Raw genomic sequence first — 22,299 nt, 5'->3', positions numbered from 1 at the left:
CCCACCCCCCCAATCTCTCTCTCCTCCCCCACCCCCCCAATCTCTCTCTCCTCCCCCAATCTCTCTCTCCTCCCCCACCCCCCCAATCTCTCTCTCTCTCCTCCCCCACCCCCCCCCAATCTCTCTCTCCTCCCCCACCCCCCCCAATATCTCTCTCCTTCCCCACCCCCCCCAATCTCTCTCTCCTTCCCCACCCCCCCCAATCTCTCTCTCCTTCCCCCCCCCCCAATCTCTCTCTCCTTCCCCCCCCTCAATCTCTCTCTCTCTCCTCCCCCACCCCCCCAATCTCTCTCTCTCTCTCCTCCCCCACCCCCCAATCTCTCTCTCCTCCCCCACACCCCCCCCAATCTCTCTCTCCTCCCCCACACCCCCCCAATCTCTCTCCTCCCCACACCCCCCCAATCTCTCTCTCCTCCCCCACACCCCCCCCAATCTCTCTCTCCTCCCCACACCCCCCAATCTCTCTCTCCTCCCCCACACCCCCCCAATCTCTCTCTCCTCCCCCACCCCCCCAATCTCTCTCTCCTCCCCACCCCCCCCAATCTCTCTCTCCTCCCCCACCCCCCCCAATCTCTCTCTCCTCCCCCACCCCCCCCAATCTCTCTCTCCTCCCCCACCCCCCCCAATCTCTCTCTCCTCCCCCACCCCCCCCAATCTCTCTCTCCTCCCCCACCCCCCCCCATCTCTCTCTCCTCCCCACCCCCTCCCAATCTCTCTCTCCTCCCCCACCCCCCCCCCAATCTCTCTCTCCTCCCCCACCCCCCCCAATCTCTCTCCTCCCCCACCCCCCCAATATCTCTCTCCTTCCCCACCCCCCCCAATCTCTCTCTCCTTCCCCCCCCCCCCCTCCCAAAAGCTTGGTGGATCGACTATTCGATCCAGAGAGAAGTCGGTGGGCAGACATACCTCTGCAATGAGATCCTTCATCATAGCCATCGGAGCAGTCTCTGTTCCCATCGCACAGCTTGCTCATATGAATGCACAGCTCTGTCCCCAGGCACTGGTATTCATTGATAGCACATTTAAACGCCTTCTGGTGAGGACCTGCAACCAATGCAATAAAGAAAAACATTTGATGCATCATTTTAAAATCAAACTCCACTGCTATATTAAAAGTCACATACAATTGGTAAGTGTCAGGACATCGTGGAGAGTTGATAGGATTAACAATAGAATTTCTTTGCATCACAGCAACAGAGGAACAGGAAGAAATGATTCAGCCCCTCGAGCCTGTTACATTAGGAACAGGAGGAGGCCATTCAGCCCCTCGAGCCTGTTACATTAGGAACAGGAGGAGGCCATTCAGCCCCTCGAGCCTGTTACATTAGGAACAGGAGGAGGCCATTCAGCCCCTCGAGCCTGTTACATTAGGAACAGGAGGAGGCCATTCAGCCCCTCGAGCCTGTTACATTGGGAACAGGAGGAGGCCATTCAGCCCCTCGAGCCTGTTACATTGGGAACAGGAGGAGGCCATTCAGCCCCTCGAGCCTGTTACATTAGGAACAGGAGGAGGCCATTCAGCCCCTCGAGCCTGTTACATTAGGAACAGGAGGAGGCCATTCAGCCCCTCGAGCCTGTTACATTAGGGACAGGAGGAGGCCATTCAGCCCCTCGAGCCTGTTACATTAGGAACAGGAGGCCATTCAGCCCCTCGAGTCTGCTACATTAGGGACAGGAGGAGGCCATTCAGCCCCTCGAGCCTGTTACATTAGGAACAGGAGGAGGCCATTCAGCCCCTCGAGCCTGTTACATTAGGGACAGGAGGAGGCCATTCAGCCCCTTGAGCCTGTTACATTAGGAACAGGAGGCCATTCAGCCCCTCGAGCCTGTTACATTAGGGACAGGAGGCCATTCAGCCCCTCGAGTCTGTTACATTAGGAACAGGAGGAGGCCATTCAGCCCCTCGAGCGTGTTACATTAGGAACAGGAGGAGGCCATTCAGCCCCTCGAGCGTGTTACATTAGGAACAGGAGGAGGCCGTTCAGCCCCTCGAGCCTGTTAAATTAGGAACAGGAGGAGGCCGTTCAGCCCCTCGAGCCTGTTACATTAGGAACAGGAGGAGGCCATTCAGCCCCTCGAGCCTGTTCCACCATTCATTGAGATCGTGGCTGTTCTGTGACCTAACCCCATATACCCGCCTTTGCCCCATATCCCTGAATACCCTTTGGTTAACAGAAATCTATCAATCTCGGATTTAAAATGAACAATTGACCCCCAGCATCAATTCCCGTTTGCGGAAGAGAGTCCCAAACCTCTCCCACCCTTTGTGTGTAGAAATGTTTCCCAACTTCACTCCTGAAAGGTCTGGCTCTAATTTTCAGACTCTGCCCCTAGTCCCAGACTCCCCAACCAGCGGGAACAGTTTCTCTCTCTCTACCCTCTCTGTTCCCCGAAATATCCTGAAAACTTCCATCAGATCGCCCCCTTAACCTTCTAAATCCCGGGGAACACAACCCCAGTTTGTGTAATCTCCCCTCGTAATGTAACCCTTGGAGTGTGGGTAACATTCTGGTAAACCCACGCTGCACTCCCTCCGAGCCCAATAGACATTCCAATGTAAACAGGGCGACTTTGAAGCGTTGCGTTGCAAGACGGATCCACAGCTTGTCTCCTTGTGCAAGAAAATCAGTGACAGTAAATTAAGTCTGCCATGTGTGATTAAGGTGCAACTTTAGGGCCTAGGATAATAAAGGTAAAAACATAGGAGCAGGAGGAGGCCATTCGGCCCCTCGAGCCTGCTCCGCCATTCATCAAGACAATGGTTGATCTACCTCAACTCCACCTTCCCGCCCGATCCCCATATCCCTTGATTCGTAAAATCTACTAGTCTCGGGCTTGAATATACTCAACGACTGAGCCTCCACAGCCCTCTGGGGCAGAGAATTCCAAAGATTCACCCCCCTCTGAGTGAAGAAATTCCTCATCTCAGTCCTAAATGGCCGACCCCTTATCCTGAGACTGTGACCCCTGGTTCTAGACTCCCCAGCCCGGGGGGAAACACCTGCATCTACCCTGTCAATCCCCCTCAGAATCTGGTCTGTTTCAATGAGATCACCTCTCATTCTTCTAAACTCCAGAGAGTATGGGCCCAGTCTGCTCAATCTCTCCTCATAGGACAATCCCCCCATCCCAGCAATCAGTCTGGTGAACCTTCGCTGCACTCCCTCAATGGCAAGTATATTCTTCCTTGGGTAAGGAGACCGACACTGTACACAACACTCCCCCCACCCCCTCTCCAGCAGTGATCTGATCAGAACACCTCCAGTGACGGCAGATGGGCCTCTTCTCCACGAGAGTCTGGGCATCCTCGACAATGGCTGGATCTCCCTCTCAACAACGAGCGGGTCTCCTCTCCTACGTCGGTGGTTCGCCTCCCCTCCTCCTTCAGCTATGACTGGAGCTCTCCTTCCCCACCTCCAGCACGTGGTGAGCATCATGGCTGTGACCCCCCCCCCCCTCCTACGCTGAACCCCGGTGGGCCACTAACCCTCCCAATACCTGTCCCCAACCAAGCCTGCGACCACCTACCACCAAGGGCGCTACCCAGTGCCGAGCCTGCGGCCAACATCTCGCCGTCACAACTAGGCCCACCCAGCAGTGCCTGGTCTTCAGTCACCTTGGACCCCCTTGCCACTAGATCAAGTCCTTGCTCAGCTAAGCCCGTGTGGTAGCTGGTGTGCAACGACCACCCCATGTTAAAAGAACTCACGCACAGGCATCTTGCACTCCGTTAACATTGAACTGTTCAGCCAAAGAACTCACTTCAGGAGTGGAAGCAAGTCTTCCTCGATTCCGAGGGACGGCCTATGATGATGATAATTGTGGCAAGACTTCTTTACTCTTATACTTAAATCCTTTTGTAATAAAAGCCAATATGCCATTTGCTTTCCTAATTGCTTGCTGTACCTGCAAGTTAACTTTCTGTGATTCATGTACAAGGCCACCCAGATCCCTCTGAATGCAAACATTTCCCAATCTCTCATCAGTCAACAAATATTCTGCTTTTTTGTTTACCTGGCCAAAGTGGACAACTTCACACTGCCCCACACTGTATTCCATTTGCCATGTCCTTGCCCACCGAGTCAACCTGTCCGTATCTTTGCGTCCTCCTCACAGCTTACTTCCCCACCTAACTTCGTATCAGCAGCAAACTTGCATATGTTACACTCAGTACCTACATTACAACATAACATAATAGGAGTCGGCCATTCGGCCCCTCGAGCCTGCGCCGCCATTTAATACGATCATGGCTGATCCGATCATGGACTCAGCTCCACTTCCCCGCCCGCTCCCCATAACCCTTCACTCCCTTATCGCTCAAACATCTGTCGATCTCCACCTTAAATATATTCAATGTCCCAGCCTCCACAGCTCTCTGGGGCAGAGAATTCCACAGATTGACAACCCTCTGAGAGAAGAAATTCCTCCTCATCTCAGTTTTAAATGAGCGGCCCCTTATTCTAAGACCATGTCCCCTAGTTCTAGTCTCCCCCTTCAATGGAAACATCCTCTCTGCATCCACCTTGTCAAGCCCCCTCATAATCTTACACGTTTCCATAAGATCACCTCTCATTCTTCTGAATTCCAATGAGTAGAGGCCCATACTACTCAACCTTTCCTCATAAGTCAACCCCCTAATCCCCAGAATCAACCGAGTGAACTTTCTCTGAACTGCCTCCAAAGCAAGTATATCCTTTCGTAAATATGGAAATCAAAACTGCACGCAGTACTCCAGGTGTGGCCTCACCAATACCCTGTCATTTTCCAGCTCATCACAGGAAATCACCAACGCTCCAACACAGTTTACTCGGTGGCCTTCCAAACTGCTCCATGTTGTGCTATTCAACTAACAACATCGAAATGAAAGCATTGTAGAATCAGGATAACAGAATGTATGAGTTTAAACGGGGAGGGAGTTACATTGGACGCGCCCTGGTCCATTGAGTCCCCGTCGACTTGGCCCAGTTCAATTGTAGACCACAATTGGGTCTTAGCTCCACCCATGCAAAGCCGCAAGAGATGAACTAATAGATTACAAAACATCTTGCGTAAGGCACACACCTTATGTTCACAAACCTTACTGCCTGCTATCATGGGTTTTTGGTCAACACTGTAAACCACTAAGTTAACATGACCAAATACAACTTTCTTGGGCGTCAACCTGTGGCTCATTGGTAGCGCTCTCACCCAGGTCAGAAGTTCGGGAGTTCAAGTCACGCTCCAGAGGCCTGAGCACATAATCTAGGCTGATACTCCGCATTGCCGGTACTGAGTGATCGCCGCACTGCCGGAGGGGCAGTACTGAGGGATTAGCGCACTGTCGGAGGGGCGGTACTGAGGGATTAGCGCACTGTCGGAGGGGCGGTACTGAGGGAGCGCCGCACTGTCGGAGGGGCGGTACTAAGGGATCGGCGCACTGTCGGAGAGGCGGCACCGAGGGAGCACCGCACTATCGGAGGGGCAGTACTGAGGGAGCGCCGCACTGTCGGAGGGGCAGTACTGAGGGATCGGCGCACTGTCGGAGGGGCGGTACTGAGGGAGCACCGCACTGTCGGAGGGGCGGCACCAAGGGAGCACCGCACTGTCGGAGGGGCAGTACTGAGGGAGCACCGCACTATCGGAGGGGCGGCACCGAGGGAGCGCCGCACTGTCGGAGAGGCAGTACTGAGGGAGCGCCGCACTGTCGGAGGGGCGGTACTGAGGGAGTCCCGCTCTGTCGGAGAGCCAGTACTGAGGGAGCGCCGCACTGTCGGAGGGGCAGTACTGAGGGAGCACCGCACTATCGGAGGGGCAGTACTGAGGGAGCACCGCACTATCGGAGGGGCGGCACCGAGGGAGCGCCGCACTGTCGGAGGGGCAGTACTGAGGGAGCACCGCACTATCGGAGGGGCGGCACCGAGGGAGCGCCGCACTGTCGGAGGGGCGGCACCGAGGGAGCGCTGCAAAAAAGTGCAAAGTGGTACATAGAATGGTTACAGCACAGGAGGCCATTCGGCCCGTCGAACCAGTGGTACCATTTTGCTAGAAAGAACGAGGAGGGGAAATATAGACTAAAGGGGGGTACAAGAACAGAGACTCCCTCGGGGTATGTGTGCGCAAATTGTTGAAGGTGGCGAGCGATGGAGATTGACCAGAATGGTCCCGGGGGGGTGAGAGACTTCAGTGACGTGGGGAGACTGGAGAAGGTGGGGTTGTTCTCCTTGGAGCAGAGAAGGTTGAGAGGAGATTTGATCGAGGGGTTCACAATCACGAGGGGTTCTGGACAGAGTAGAGAGAGAGAAACCGTTCCCATTGGTGGAAGGGTCGAGAACCAGAGGACACAGATTTAAGGCGATTGGCAGAAGAACCAAAGGCGACACGTTGGAAAAGCTTGTTTTCCGCAGCGAGTGGTTAGGATCTGGAATGCGCTGCCCGAGAGGGCGGGGGAGGCAGACTCAATCGTGGCTTTCAAAAGGGGAGATGGATAAGTAGCTGAAGGATACGGGGAAAGGGCGAGGGAGTGGGACTGGCTGAGGTGTTCCTGCAGAGAGCCGGCATGGGCTCGACGGGCCGAATGGCCTCGAAAGTAGACCCCAGGCGAGTAGGCTGACAGGGCTGTAGAGCTGTTGAGTTGGGAGTTGCTTAGCCAGTCACGTGATGTTCACAACACTCAATAAAACCCCAGCCAGTTGGGTTCGGGGGATCCATGGGGCAGGTGGTTATGAGCTTGGATGAATGAACCGGTAATGTGTCGTGTGATTGTTAAACCTTTGCCAATAAATCAACGAGTTCTTAATAGCAATGTGTTGCTGTGAATTCTTAAGCAAAGAACCCATAAAGTAAAAGTGCAGTTTTGGTCTCTGTATTTAAGGAAGGATACACTTGCATTGGAGGCGGTTCAGAGAAGGTTCACTCGGTTGATTCCAGAGATGAGGGGGTTGACTTATGAGGAAAGGTTGAGTAGGTTGGGCCTATACTCATTGGAATTCAGAAGAATGAGAGGTGATCTTATGGAAACGTATAAGATTATGAGGGGGCTTGACAAGGTGGATGCAGAGAGGATGTTTCCACTGATGGGGGAGGCTAGAACTAGGGGGCATGGTCTCAATAAGGGGTCGCCCATTTAAAACTGAGATGAGGAGGAATTTCTTCTCAGAGGGTTGTAAATCTGTGGAATTCACTGCCGCAGAGAGCTGTGGAAGCCGGGACATTGAATAAATTTAAGACAGAGATAGACAGTTTGTTAAGCGATAAGGGGATAAGGGGTTATGGGGAGCGGGTGGGCAAAGTGGAGCTGAGTCCATAAGCGGATCAGCCATGATCGTATTAAATGACGGAGCAGGCTCGAGGGGCCGAATGGCCAACTCCTGCTTCTATTTCTAATGTTCTTATGTAATTAATGGGGAGGGAGTTACATTGGACGCACCCTGGTCCATTGAGTCCCCGTCGTCTTGGCCCAGTTCAGTTGTAGACCACAATTGGGTCTTGGCTCCACCCATGCAAAGCCGCAAGAGATGAACTAATAGATTACAAAACATCTTGCGTAAGGCACACACCTTATGTTCACAAACCTTACTGCCTGCTATCATGGGTTTTTGGTCAACACTGTAAACCACTAAGTTATGACCAAATACAACTTTTTTGAGCGTCAACCTGTGGCTCATTGGTAGCGCTCTCACCCAGGTCAGAAGTTCGGGAGTTCAAGTCACGCTCCAGAGGCCTGAGCACATAATCTCAGCTGATACTCCGCAGTGCCGGTACTGAGGGAGCGCCGCACTGTCGGAGGGGAAGTACTGAGGGAGTGCCGCACTGTAGGAGGGGAAGTACTGAGGGAGTGCAGCACTGTCGGAGGGGCAGTACTGAGGGAGTGCTGCACTGCCGGAGGGGCGGTACTGAGGGAGTGCCGCACTGTCGGAGGGGCGGTACTGAGGGAGCGCCGCACTGTCGGAGGGGCGGTACTGAGGGAGCGCCGCACTGCCGGAGGGGCGGTACTGAGGGAGTGCCGCACTGTCGGAGGGGAAGTACTGAGGGAGTGCAGCACTGTCGGAGGGGAAGTGCTGAGGGAGTGCAGCACTGTCGGAGGGGCAGTGCTGAGGGAGTGCCGCACTGTCGGAGGGGAAGTACTGAGGGAGTGCAGCACTGTCGGAGGGGCGGTACCGAGGGAGCGCCGCACTGCCGGAGGGGCGGTACCGAGGGAGACTCGAACTAGGGGACATAATCTTAGAATAAGGGGCCGCCCATTTAAAACTGAGATGAGGAGGAATTTCTTCTGAGGGTTGTAAATCTGTGGAATTCTCTGCCTCAGAGAGCTGTGGAGGTTGGGACATTGAATATATTTAAGACAGAAACAGACAGTTTCTTAACCGATAAGGGGATAAGGGGGCGGGGCAGGGAAGTGGAGCTGAGTCCATGATCGGATCAGCCATGATCGTATTAAATGACGGAGCAGGCTCGAGGGGCCGTATGGCCGACTCCTGCTCCTATTTCTTATGTTCTGAAATACATTAAAGTTGCCTCAGAGGCAGTGCAATGAAGATTGACTGTGTGCTGTAACCAACGATTCGACAGCTCAGACAATGCAGCTGATGATGGTACCTTCAACACTCCTTCCTGTCCCGTATCACGACTACACCTCTGCCAACGGGTTTCCTTCAGGAAGCTATTCGTCCTCGATCTGCTGCCTAACGTAAACACCAAGCCGTGTGCAATTCCTTCCGATAGGCTCTCAGCTGTCGATTAGGGATTTTAATTTTTTTTTATATATATATATATAAAAAACACAACTAGCCAAGTTTTCTTGTACGGAATGGCTTGCTCCACACCCAGTGTGTCCAGGCAAGAGCCAGGGGAGATTCTCATCATAGGAAGTCCCTCGGAATCGAGGAAGACTTGCTTCCACTCTTAACATGAGTCCTTGGGTGGCTGAACAGCCCAATACGGGAACCGCAGTCCTTGTCACAAGTGGGACAGATAGACGTTGAGGGAAGGGGTGGGTGGGACTGGTTTGCCGCACGCTCCTTCCGCTGCCTGCGCTTGGTTTCTGCACGCTCTCGGCGACGAGACTCGAGGTACTCAGCGCCCTCCCGGATGCACTTCCTCCACTTAGGGTGGACTGGTCTTTGGCCAGGGACTCCCAGGTGTCGGGGGGATGTTGCACTTTATCAGGGAGGCTTGGAGGGTGGTCCCCTGTAACGTTTCCTCTGCCCACCTTTGGTTCGTTTGCCGTGAAGGAGTTCAGAGTTGAGCGCTTGCTTTGGGAGTCTCGTATCGGGGACATGCGGACAATGTGGCCCTGCCCAGCGGAGCTGGTCGAGTGTGGTCAGTGCTTCGATGCTGGGGATGTTGGCCTGGTCGAGGACGCTAACGTTGGTGCGTCTGTCCTCCCAGGGGATTTGCAGGATCTTGCGGAGACATCGTTGGTGGTATTTCTCCAGCGACTTGAGGTGTCTACTGTACATGGTCCATGTCTCAGCCATACAGGAGGGCGGGTATTACAGCGGTAAGTACTTAGCAAGTACCGTCAGCAATCTCAACAGGCTGGTCTGCCGTGGCTCAGTGGGCAGCACACACACGCCTCAGAGACAGAAGGTTGTGGGTTCAAGTCCCACTCTATGCAGTAATGCACTGAGGGAGCGACGCAATGTCGGAGGGGCGGTACTGAGGGAGCGCCGCAGTCGGAGGGGCGGTACGGAGAGTGCCGCACTGTCGGAGGGGCGGTACTGAGGGAGCGCCGCAGTCGGAGGGGCGGTACGGAGAGTGCCGCACTGTCGGAGGGGCAGTACTGAGGGAGCGCCGCACTGTCGGAGGGGCAGTACTGAGGGAGCGCCGTACTGTCGGAGGGGCGGTACTGAGAGAGCGCCGCACTGTCGGAGGGGCGGTACTGAGGGAGCGCTGCACTGTCGGAGGGGCGGTACTGAGAGAGCGCCGCACTGTCGGAGGGGCGGTACTGAGGGAGCGCCGCACTGTCGGAGGGGCGGTACTGAGAGAGCGCCGCACTGTCGGAGGGGCGGTACTGAGAGAGCGCCGCACTGTCGGAGGGGCGGTACTGAGAGAGCGCCGCACTGTCGGAGGGGCGGTACTGAGGGAGCGCCGCACTGTCGGAGGGGCGGTACTGAGGGAGTGCCGGTACTGAGGGAGTGCCGCACTGTCTTCCAGATGAGACATTAAACCGAGGCGCCCGCCTGCTCTCAGGTGGGCATTAAAAAAAAAATCACATGGCACTATTTCAAAGAGGAGCAGTGGGAGTTTTCCCCAGTGTCCTGGGCCAATACTTATCCCTCAATCAAAATCACAAACAAAACAGATTATCGGGTCATTATCACATTGCTGTTTGTGTGCGCAAATTGGCTGTCACGTTTCCCACAGTGAGAATACTTCATTGGCTGGAAAGCATTTGAGATGTCCTTAAGTTGTGAAAGGCGCTATATCAATGCAAGTATTTCTCTTTCTTTCAAAAAGACAGGCGAACAACTTTATTGAGGTGTGTAAAATTGAGGGGCCTGGATAGCAAGGACCTGTTCTCGTTGGCAGAGGGGTCAACAACCAGGGGGCACAGATTGAAAGTAATTGGGGGGAGGTTTCGAAGGGATTTGAGGGGAAATTTCTTCACCCAGAGGGTGGTGGGGGTCTGGGGTGGAACTCACGGCCTGAAAGGGTGGTAGAGGCAGAAACCCTCACCACATTTGGATGTGCACTTGAAGTGCCGTAACCTACAGGGCTATGGACCGAGAGCTGGAAAGTGGGATGAGGCTGGGTAACTCTTGGTCGGCCGGCACGGACACGATGGGCCGAAATGGCGTCCTTCTGTGCGGTAAGGGCCTGTGATTACAGGCCTGTCACCATTACCACTGAGTTTTGAGTGATGCATTTCAATTGGAAGAATGAGGGGGCAATATGAATGAAATGGTACAATTTTAAAGGGGGTACAGGAAGAGAGAGCTGGGGATGTATGTGCACAAATCTTTGGCACAAGTTGCAAAGACTTTTGAGAAAAAAAATTATTCCGGATCCCTGGACATTGAGGCAGAGTACAAAAGCAAGGAAGTTCAGCTGCACTTTTATAAAACACTGGCTAGGCCCCAGCTGGGATAGTGTGTCCAAGTCTGGGCCCCGCACTGTAGGGAGGATGTGAAGGCCTGGGAGAGGGTGCAGAGGGAGATTGACCAGAATGGTCCCAGGGGGATGAGGGACTTCAGTGACGTGGGGAGACTGGAGAAGCTGGGGTTGTTCTCCTTGGAGCAGAGAAGGTTAAGGGGGAGATTTAATAGAGGGGTTCAGAATCAGGAGGGGTTTTGATGGAGTAGATCGGGGAGAAACTGTTCCCGGGGGCAGGAGGGTGGGGTAACCAGAGGGACACAGATTGACGATAATCGGCGATGGAACCAGAGGGGGAGATGGGGAGAATGTGTTTACGCAGCGAGTTGTTGTGATCGGGAACGCGCTGCCTGAAAGGGCGGTGGGAGCAGATTCAATCGTGACTTTCAAACCGGGAACTGGGCAAATACTTCGAATCATAGAACGACGCAGCACAGGAGGATCCCATTGGGCCCATCGTTGCCCGTGCTGTGCCGGCTCTGACAGAGCGACCCAATCAGTCCCACTCCCCCCTGCCCTTTCCCCCACAGACCTATGAATTTTTCCCCTTCCAGTATTTACCCAATTCCCGGTTTGAAAGTCACGATTGAATCTGTTCCCACCGCCCTTTCAGGCAGCGCGTTCCCGATCACAACTCACTCGTGCCTTTTGTTACCTCCAGACTTGACTATTCCAACGCAGTCCTCGCTGGCCTCCCACGTCCTACCCGACGTAAACTAGAGGGTGATCCAAAACTCGGCTGCCCCCCTGTCCTAACTCGCACCTAGTCCCACTCACCCATTACCCACTGTGCTCACTGCCCCGTGTCCTAACTCACACCCAGTCCCGCTCAACCATCACCCCCTGTGCTCGCTGACCTACATTGGCTCCCGGTTAAGCAACGCCTCGATTTCAAAATTCTTATCCTGGTTTTCAAATCCCTCCATGGCTTCCTCACCCCCTCCCTATCTCTGTAACCTCCTCCAGCCCCTACACCCCTCCCTATCTCTGTAATCTGCTCCAGCCCTACAACCCCTCGAAATCTCTGCACTCCTCTAATTCTGCCCTCCTGACCATCCCTGATTATAATTGCTCCACCATTGGTGGCCGTGCCTTCTGTTGCCTGGGCCCCAAGCTCTGGAACTCCCTCCCTAAACCTCTCCGCCCCTCTCTCTCCTCCTTCAAGATGCTCCTTAAAACCTAACTCTTCGACCAAGCTTTTAGTCACCTGAGCTAATTTCTCCCTATGCGGTTCGGTGTCAAATATTTTTAATCTCACAACACTCCTGTGAAGCACCTTGGGATGTCTCACTACGTTAAAGGCGCTATATAAATACAGGTTGTTGCTGTTGTAAAAAAAAAAGCTGCTTCCTTATGTGGCCTGTTGCAAAGGAAAGATTCACAGGGCTGTGGGGGAAAGGACAGGGAGGAGTGCGACTGATTGGGTAGCTCTGTCACAGAGCCGGCACCACAAGGACTCGATGTGCCCGCTGGCCTCCTCCTGTTGCTGAATCATTCCATCAAAGCACCTCCGACTCCCGCCCAGTGAATGGGTCGAGAATGGCCACCTAGCTTGCCGCCAAACCACTTTGCAGACTTTGTAAAGGTCTGTCAATCAAGGCTCAACCTTGCTTTTTTAGCACGATGGGAATAAGGTGAAGCAAATTTGGCAAGAGGTTTACGATAGAATATTCACGTTTTATTTTTAAATATACATTTTGCAGATATTAGTTACCACTGCTATAACCACTCTCTCAAGAATGTGGCCAACGTACACAAATGATATACCTATTTTCCAGGAATACAACTCACTTCAATCACCATCAAAGGCGGTCCCTCGAAGCGAGGATGACTTGCTTCCACGCCGAAAAGGGATGAGTTCACAGGTGTTTCAATGAAGGAGCTAATATTCCAGATCCCGAACTACATCCTGAAGGGTGGAAGATGCCTGTGGGTGGATTATTTTAACGTGGGGTGGCCGTTGTACACCAGCCACCACACGGACTTGACAGAGCGAGGTCTTGGTCCAGTGGCAAGGGTTAACCAGGACGGCTGGAGACCAGCTCTGCTGCACGGACCTAGAGCGCGCACATATCGCAGTGTGGGCTGGTCCGTGCCGTCCCTGGGCCCGAACACTCGCCTCCCCTGGGGCCCCCATCACATCCCTCCACAATCTATCGCCGCTCCTGCGTTACCTGCCAACGATCCAATCACCGACCTGGACCTTGGTGACGTCCCTCTTCGCTGCAGTCGCCCTCCTGCACCAGCTCGAGCCGTACCTTGCCATGGTATGCCGCCATGTTGCACATGGCCGCCACTCCTTTTATGGGCCCTCTTCGAGCAGCGGGAACATCAGGTCACTTCAATACTCCAGACATGTGTAGCTCCTGAGCAACATGTAGTTGATTTCGGGTCAAGTACCGTAAATCTTCAAATATAATAGATTTTTTTTTCAACGAAATCAACCCAAAAATAGGATATACGGCACAGAATCAGGCCATTCGGCCCAACCAGTTCATGCTGGCGTTTATGCCCCACTCGAGCCTCCTCCCGTCTTTCCTCATCTAAATCTATCAGCATAACCCTCTATTCCCTTCTCCCTCATGTGCTTGTATCATCATCTTAGGCAGTCCCTCAGAATCGAGGAAGACTTGCTTCCACTCTAACAATGAGTCCTTAGGTGGCTGAACAGCCCAATACGGGAACCACAGTCCCTGTCACAGGTGGGACAGACAGACGTTGAGGGAAGGGGAGGGTGGGACAGGTTTGCCGCACGCTCCTTCCGCTGCCTGCGCTTGGTTTCTGCACGCTCTCGGCGACGAGACTCGAGGTGCTCAGCGCCCTCCCGGATGCACTTCCTCCACTTAGGGCGGACTGGTCTTTGGGCCAGGGACTCCCAGGTGTCGGTGGGGATGTTGCACTTTATCAGGGAGGCTTTGAGGGTGGTCCCTTGTAACGTTTCCTCTGCCCACCTTTGGCTCGTTTGCCCGTGAAGGAGTTCCGAGTAGAGCGCTTGCTTTGGGGAGTCTCGTGTCTGGGGGGACCATGCGGACAATGTGGCCCTGCCCAGCGGAGCTGGTCGAGTGTGGTCAGTGCTTCGATGCTGGGGATGTTGGCCTGGTCGAGAACGCTAACGTTGGTGCGTCTGTCCTCCCTGGGGATTTGCAGGATCTTGCGGAGACATCGTTGATGGTATTTCTCCAGCGACATGAGGTGTCTACTATAAACTCCCCTTAAATGCATCTATACTATTCGCCTCAACCCCTCCCTGTGGCAGCGAGTTCCACATTCTCACCCGGCTTTGGGTAAAGAAGTTTCTCCTGAATTCCCCATTGGGTTTATCAGTGACTGTCTGATATTGATGGCCCCTAGTTCTGGTCTCCCCCACAAGTGGGAACATCTTCTCTACATCTACCCTATCGAAACCCTTTCATCATTTTAAAGAGCTCTATTAGGTCACCCCTTAGCCTTCTGTTTTCAAGAGAAAGGAGACCCAGCCTGTTCATCCTCTCCTGATATGTATACCCTCGAATTCCTGGTATCATCTTTGTAGATCTTCTCTGCACCCTCCCCAGTGCCTCTATATCCTTTTTAATATGAGCTGTTGGTTTGGGGAGGGGGAGGGAGGGAAGGAAAGGTGCAGTGAAAGCACTGTTTACCACTTGCCTTTATACAGCAGTTTTAATGTAGTAAAATACCTCAAAAGCACATCACAGGAACTTAATCGGAAAAAGCTGAAATCAAGCCGGAGCTGGAGACATTACGCCAGGTGACCAAAAGCTTGGTCAAAGAGGTAGGTTTTAAGAACAGAACACCATTAGAATGCCGAGCATTCCATTCGGCCCCTCGAGCCTGCTCCGCCATTCAATAAAATCGCGGCTAATCTTCGACCTCAACTCCACTTTCCCGCCCAATCTCCAAATCCCTCGATTCCCTTAGTATCCAAAAGTCTCTCGATCTCTGCCTTGAATACACTCAACGACTGAGCCTCCACAGCCCTCTGGGGCAGAGAATTCCAAAGATTCACCCCCCTCTGAGTGAAGAAATTCCTCCTCATCTCAGTCCTAAATGGCCGACCCCTTATCCTGAGACTGAGACCCCTGGTTCTAGACTCCCCAGCCCGGGGGGGGGGAACACCCTCCCTGCATCTCCCCTGTCAATCCCCCTCAGAATCTGGTCTGTTTCAATGAGATCACCTCTCATTCTTCTAAACTCCAGAGTATGGGCCCATTCTACACGATCTCTCCTCATAGGACAGTCCCCTCTCATGCCAGGAATCAGTCTGGTGAACCTCCGTTGTACTGCCTCCAAGGCAAGTATATCCTTCCTTCGATAAGGAGACCAAAGCTGTGCACAGGTACACAAAGTGGATAACCTCACATTTTCCAGGCGTGGTTTCACCAAGGCCCTGTACAATTAACATAAGAAATAGAAGCCATACGGCCCCTTGAGCCTGCTCCGCCATTTAATACGATCATGGCTGATGCGATCATGGATTCGGGTCCACTTCCCCGCCCGCTCCCCATAACCCCTGATCTCCTTACTCTTATACTCCAACCTCCTTGCAATAAAGGCCAACATGCCATTTGCCTTCTTTATTGCTTGCTGTACCTGCATGTTAACTTTGTGTTTCTTGCTCAAAGACCCCCAAATCTCGCTGAACACTAACATTTAAACGTTTCTCACCATTTAAAAAATGTGTTCTTCTATTCTTCCAACCAAAGGGGAATAACCTCACGTTTCTCTGCATCTGCCACCCTACTGCCCACTCACTGATCTATCTATATCCCTTTGCAGATGCTTTTTAAGCTTGGGGCCCAGGCAGCTGAAGGCATGGTCACCAATGGTGGAGCGATGGAAATCGGGGCATGCTCAAGAGGCCAGAATTGGAGGAGCGCAGAGATCTCGGAGGGTCGCAGGGGCTGGAGGAGACACCAGCGATAGTCGGTCCCTGCTGTGTGCAGTGGCATTTCGGAGGGCCGTAGGGGAGAAGGTTCAGAAACAGAAGTTCGTACAAGTTTATTGAACAGAAGGTTGCCTTTCGGCCCATCGTGCCTGTGCTTTGACAGAGCAATCCAATTATTCCCAATCCCCTCCCCCCTCCTTCACCACAGACCTGAACATTTCTCGATCTAATCCCTTACGATTTATGGCAGCAGGCAGTCTTGGTGATGGGTGGGTGGGTGTCGAAATCAATGGGGACACCAGAGTTTCATTTCTTTATTTAGCAGGGTAAGGATCACTAACTGTACAGCGTCACTGGTTATTCAGGGTAAGGGTCACTCACTAACTGTACAGAGTCACTGTTTATTCAGGGTAAGGGTCACTCACTGTGTAACTGTACAGAGTCACTGTTTATTCAGGGTAAGGATCACTCACTAACTGTACAGAGTCACTGTTTATTCAGGATGAGAGTCACTCACTGTGTAACTGTACAGAGTCACTGTTTATTCAGGGTAAGGGTCACTCACTGTTTAACTGTACAGAGTCACTGTTTATTCATGGTAAGGGTCACTCACTAACTGTACAGAGTCACTGTTTATTCAGGGTAAGGGTCACTCACTGTAACTGTACAGAGTCACTGTTTATTCAGGGTAAGGGTCACTCACTAACTGTACAGAGTCACTGTTTATTCAGGGTAAGGGTCACTCACTGTAACTGTACAGAATCACTGTTTATTCAGGGTAAGGGTCACTCACTAACTGTACAGAGTCACTGTTTATTCAGGGTAAGGGTCACTCACTAACTGTACAGAGTCAATGTTTATTCAGGGTAAGGGTCACTCACTAACTGTACAGAGTCACTGTTTATTCAGGGTAAGGGTCACTCACTGTAACTGTACAGAGTCACTGTTTATTCAGGGTAAGGGTCACTCACTAACTGTACAGAGTCACCGAAGTAGTGTGTGGGGGGCCTGACCCATGCACCTCCATGGCACGAACCTGGTATTGCAGTACTTCCAGGAACGGTGCAGTGGCTCTAGGCCTTTTGGCTAAGAGCATTGGCGCAGAGTGATCCTTGATGTGTGCAAGGTGACCTCTGGCGTTTGTGATTTGACAAAGAATTGGAAAGATTGGCAACGAATTAAAAAAAAGTTTTTAAAAAAATTTAAAATTTTTTTTTAAAACTGTACAGAGTCACTGTTTATTCAGAGTAGGGGTCACTGCTTATTCAGGGAGAGGCTCACTTAAAAGCTATAATCATAGAATCACAGACGGAGGCCATTCGGCCCATCGTGTCCGCACCGGCCGACCAAGAGCTACCCAGCCTAATCCCACTTTCCCGCGCTCGGTTTGTAGCTCTGTTGGTTACGGCACGTCAAGTGCACATCCAAATGTGGTGAGGGTTTCTGCCTCTACCACCCTTTCAGGCAGTGAGTTCCAGAACCCCACCACCCGCTGGGTGAAGAAATTTCCCCTGAAATCCCCTCTAAACCTCCCCGCAATTACTTTCAATCTATGCCCCCTGGTTATTGACCTCTCTGCCAAGGGAAACAGGTCCTTCCTATCCACTCTATCCAGGCCACTCATCATTTTATACACCTCAATCAGGTCTCCCCTCAGCCTCCTCTGTTCCAAAGAAAACAGACCCCAGCCTATCCAATCTTTCCTTATAGTTAAAATTCTCCAGTCCCGGCAACATCCTGGTAAATCTCCTCTGTACCCTCTCCCAGTGCAACATCCTGGTAAATCTCCTCTGTACCCTCTCCAGTGCAACATCCTGGTAAATCTCCTCTGTACCCTCTCCAGTGCAACATCCTGGTAAATCTCCTCTGTACCCTCTCCCAGTGCAACATCCTGGTAAATCTCCTCTGTACCCTCTCCCAGTGCAACATCCTGGTAAATCTCCTCTGTACCCTCTCCCAGTGCAACATCCTGGTAAATCTCCTCTGTACCCTCTCCAGTGCAACATCCTGGTAAATCTCCTCTGTACCCTCTCCAGTGCAACATCCTGGTAAATCTCCTCTGTACCCTCTCCAGTGCAACATCCTGGTAAATCTCCTCTGTACCCTCTCCAGTGCAATCACATCCTTCCTGCAATGTGGTGACCAGAACTGCCGCAGTACTCCAGCTGTGGCCTAACCAGAGTATTATACAGTTCAAGCATAACCTCCCTGCTGTTGTATTCTATGCCTCGACTAATAAAGGCAAGCATTCCGTACGCCTTCTTAACCACCTGACCTGCTACCTTCAGGGATCTGTGGACCTGCACTCCAAGGTCCCTCTGTTGCTCTACACTTCAGTGTCCTACCAATTCATGTCGGACTGGTAGTAAACGTACTCCATGGCAATCTTTTTAAAATAAAGCTTCCCTCTGGGAGGAGGAGAGAGGAAAGAAGTATATCGCTTTTGATAAAATCGGTCCAATCATACTTGTCAAACCGTTGCCATCCTGCGATTAAGCAGGTTTGTCTTTGCAGTAAGCGCTCCAACAGTCGGGTCTATTGTTGGTACGTGGAGGGCAGTAGCATAGTGCCAGAAGCAATCGCAGCCAGCCAGCCCACCAGCACAGTTTTTAAAAAGTGTGCGCCTGCCAGCATTCTGGAAGGAACGCACAGCAAGTGGAAAATTAAAAAAAAATAATAATAAGCGGCTGCCAAACATCTTTAAATCCCCAGTCAGTCAGAGAGAGGCTGGTCTTCACTTGCAGTGCAAACTGTCAGGATTGTTAAACACAGCCAGCTGTAAACCTCTGCATTGCAAAAGACTGTCCTACGCATTATTTTTGCAAAGCCTGACACACACAACGATTTGCAACTCACTCATTCAGGGAGAGAACGGCATCGTATTTCGCAGCGCACAACCAGGCCATTCGGCCCAACTGCTACGGGTCGGCATTTAGTGGCAGCCGTGGCTTAGTGGGCAGCACTCTCGCCTCCCAGTCAGGAGGTTGTGGGTTCGAGACCCACACCAGGGACTTGTGCATGTAAAACCGAGGCGGACATTCCCAGTGCGGTGCCGAGGGAGCGCCGCACCATCGGAGGGGCAGTCTTTTGGATGACACGTTAGACCGAGGCCCCGTCTGCCCTCAGGTGGACCGCAAAAGATCCCACGGCAACTATCTTGAAGAGGAACAGGGAAGTTATCCCGTGTCCTGGGGCCAATATTTATCGATTCAATCAACGTGACAAAAACAGATAATCTGGGTCATTATCACATTGTTGTGTGTGGGAGCTTGCTGTACGCAAATTGGCGGCTGCGTTTCCCACATTACAACAGTAACCACACTCCAAAAGTACTTCATTGGCTGTAAAGCGCTTGGAGAGATCCTGAGGTGGTTGTGAAAGGTGCTATATAAATGCAAGTCTTTCTTCTTACTCCACACCAGTCCCCTCCCACCCCATCACCATATCCCTCTATTCCTTCCCCCCCGCATGTGTTTATCCAGCTTCCCCCTTAAATCCATCAATACTATTCGCCTCAACCCCTCCCTGTGGCAGCGAGTCCCACATTCTCACCCTGCTCCAGGTAAAGAAGTTTCTCCTGAATTCCCCATTGGGTTTATTAGTGACTGTCTGATATTGATGGCCCCCGAGTTCTGGTCTCCCCCACAAGTGGGAACATCTTCTCTACGTCGACTCTATTGAAATCCCTTCCTAATTTTAAAACAACTCAGGTCTCCAGTTTTTTCTAGAAAGAACAAATTTGCATTAATACAGCCCCTTTTATGACCTCAGGACATTCCAAAGCAACGCACAGCCAATGAAAACACACCCACGCCAACAACTTGCTTTTATACAGTGCCTTAGGGCAGTAGTGATATCCGCCCTCCTGTATGGCTCAGAGACATGGACCATGTACAGCAGACACCTCAAGTCGCTGGAGAAATACCACCAACGATGTCTCCGCAAGATCCTACAAATCCCCTGGGAGGACAGACGCACCAACGTTAGCGTCCTCGACCAGGCCAACATCCCCAGCATCGAAGCACTGACCACACTCGACCAGCTCCGCTGGGCAGGGCCACATTGTCCGCATGCCCCAGACACGAAATTCCCAAAGCAAGCGCTCAACTCGGAACTCCTTCATGGCAAACAAGCCAAAGGACCACCCTCAAAGCCTCCCTGATAAAGTGCAACATCCCCACTGACACCTGGGAGCCCCTGGCCAAAGACCAGTCCGCCCTAAGTGGAGGAAGTGCATCCGGGAGGGCGCTGAGCACCTCGAGTCTCGTCGCCGAGAGCATACAGAAACCAAGCGCAGGCAGCGGAAGGAGCGTGCGGCAAACCAGTCCCACCCTCCCCTTCCCTCAACGTCTATCTGTCCCACCTGTGACAGGGACTGTGGTTCCCGTATTGGACTGTTCAGCCACCTCAGGACTCATGTTAAGAGTGGAAGCAAGTTTTCCTCGATTTCGAAGGACTGTCTGTGATGATGAAAGGGGCCATCTTGTGAAACGTAGGGATATGCAAAGTTTTGGTCTCCTGATCCAAGGAAGGATATACTTGCCTTGGAGGCAGTGCAGCGGAGGTTAACCAGACTGATCCCTGGGATAAGAGGGCTGTCTTAAGAGGAGAGATTGAGCAGGCTAGGCCGATATTCTCTGGAGTTTAGAAGAATGAGAGGTGATCCCATTAATACCAGATTCTGAGGGGGATCGACAGGGTAGATGCAGGGAGGGTGTTTCCCCCCGGGCTGGGGAGTCTAGAACCAGGGGTCACACAGTCTCAGGATAAGGGGTCGGCCATTTTGGACTGAGATGTGGAGGAATTTCTTCACTCAGAGGGTGGTGAATACATAACATAACAGGAGCAGGAGTCGGCCATTCGGCCCCTCGAGCCTGCTCCGTCATTTAATACGATCATGGCTGATCCGATCATGGACTCAGCTCCACTTCCCCGCCCGCTCCCCATAACCCTTCACTCCCTTATCGCTCAAACATCTGTCTATCTCCACCTTAAATATATTCAATGTCCCAACCTCCACAGCTCTCTGGGGCAGAGAATTCCACAGATTTACAACCCTCAGAGAAGAAATTCCTCCTCATCTCAGTTTTAAATGGGCGATCTTTGAATCTTTTGAATTCTCTGCCCCGTGTGGATGCCGAGTCATTTATAGATAGATTTTGAGAGTCTAGGGGAATCAAGGGATATGGAGATCAGGTGGGAAAGTGGAGTTGAGGTCGATGATCAGCCGTGATCATATTAAATGGCGGAGCAGGCTCGAGGGGCCGAATGGCTGACTCCTGCTCCTGTTTCTTCTGTTAAGTTCGAGAACTAGGGGGCATAGTTTCAGAATAAGGAAGATTTAAGACAGAAATTAGGAGGAATTTCTTCTGAGGTGAACCTTTGGAATTCTCTGCCCCAGAGAGCTGTGGAGGCTGGGACATTGAATATATTTAAGGTGGAGATAGACAGATTTTTGAGCGATAAGGGAGTGAAGGGTTATGGGGAGCGGGCGGGGAAGTGGAGCTGAGTCCATGATCGGATCAGCCGCGATCGTATTAAATGGCGGAGCAGGCTCGAGGGGCCGAATGGCCGACTCCTGCAGTTCACTCCCCCCGCCGCATCCTCTGCACTGGGGAGAGATCCCTCGTCTCCCCAATTTGCCCTCCTTTGGATGCGATGTTAAACCAGGGACCTAACCACCTGCACTGGCAGCTCAGCACACAAGGACCACAACACACTCGCATATTCCGTCCGCTCTTCACCAATCGCCGTGAGGCTTCTGACAGGAGACAATAAGATGCTCAGTGTTTGTTTTTTGAGTGAGGGTCAACCTTCGCTGTTTCGGTTTCCAGCGTTCTTTACAAAAAATAAACTGGAGTTATTGTCCAACAACCCACTAGAGAGGGAGGGGGAGAGAGAGAGGCAGACAGAGAGCGAGAGAGAGAGAGAGAGGCAGACAGAGAGCGAGAGAGAGAGAGAGAGAGAGGCAGACAGAGAGCGAGAGAGAGAGAGAGAGAGAGAGAGAGAGAGGCAGACAGAGAGCGAGAGAGAGAGAGCGAGAGAGAGGCAGACAGAGAGCGAGAGAGAGCGAGAGAGAGGCAGACAGAGAGCAAGAGAGAGAGCGAGAGAGAGGCAGACAGAGAGCGAGGGAGAGAGCGAGAGGCAGACAGAGAGCGAGAGAGCGAGAGGCAGACAGAGAGCGAGAGAGCGAGGCAGACAGAGAGCGAGAGAGCGAGAGGCAGACAGAGAGCGAGAGAGCGAGAGGCAGACAGAGAGCGAGAGAGCGAGAGGCAGACAGAGAGCGAGAGCGCGAGAGGCAGACAGAGAGCGAGAGCGCGAGAGGCAGACAGAGAGCGAGA

The 22,299-nt window shown here is 52.5% G+C and overlaps 1 protein-coding gene across 1 annotated transcript in view; it reads right to left on the bottom strand.

The window, feature by feature from the left end:
* The window catches only part of LOC139240889 (low-density lipoprotein receptor-related protein 1-like), a gene marked incomplete at its 3' end in the record, with an annotated part of 408,599 nt that overhangs the window by 253,465 nt on the left and 132,835 nt on the right, over positions 1 to 22,299 (bottom strand). Inside the window, exon 3 of the mRNA XM_070869393.1 lies at positions 907 to 1,044. Coding sequence (XP_070725494.1) covers positions 907 to 1,044 — 138 coding nt within the window. The remainder of the gene's footprint in view (positions 1 to 906; positions 1,045 to 22,299) is intronic.

This window comes from Pristiophorus japonicus, chromosome X, assembly GCF_044704955.1.
Source record: "Pristiophorus japonicus isolate sPriJap1 chromosome X, sPriJap1.hap1, whole genome shotgun sequence".
NCBI classification, from domain to species: domain Eukaryota; kingdom Metazoa; phylum Chordata; class Chondrichthyes; family Pristiophoridae; genus Pristiophorus; species Pristiophorus japonicus.
This window is presented reverse-complemented; position numbering and strand designations above follow the sequence as displayed.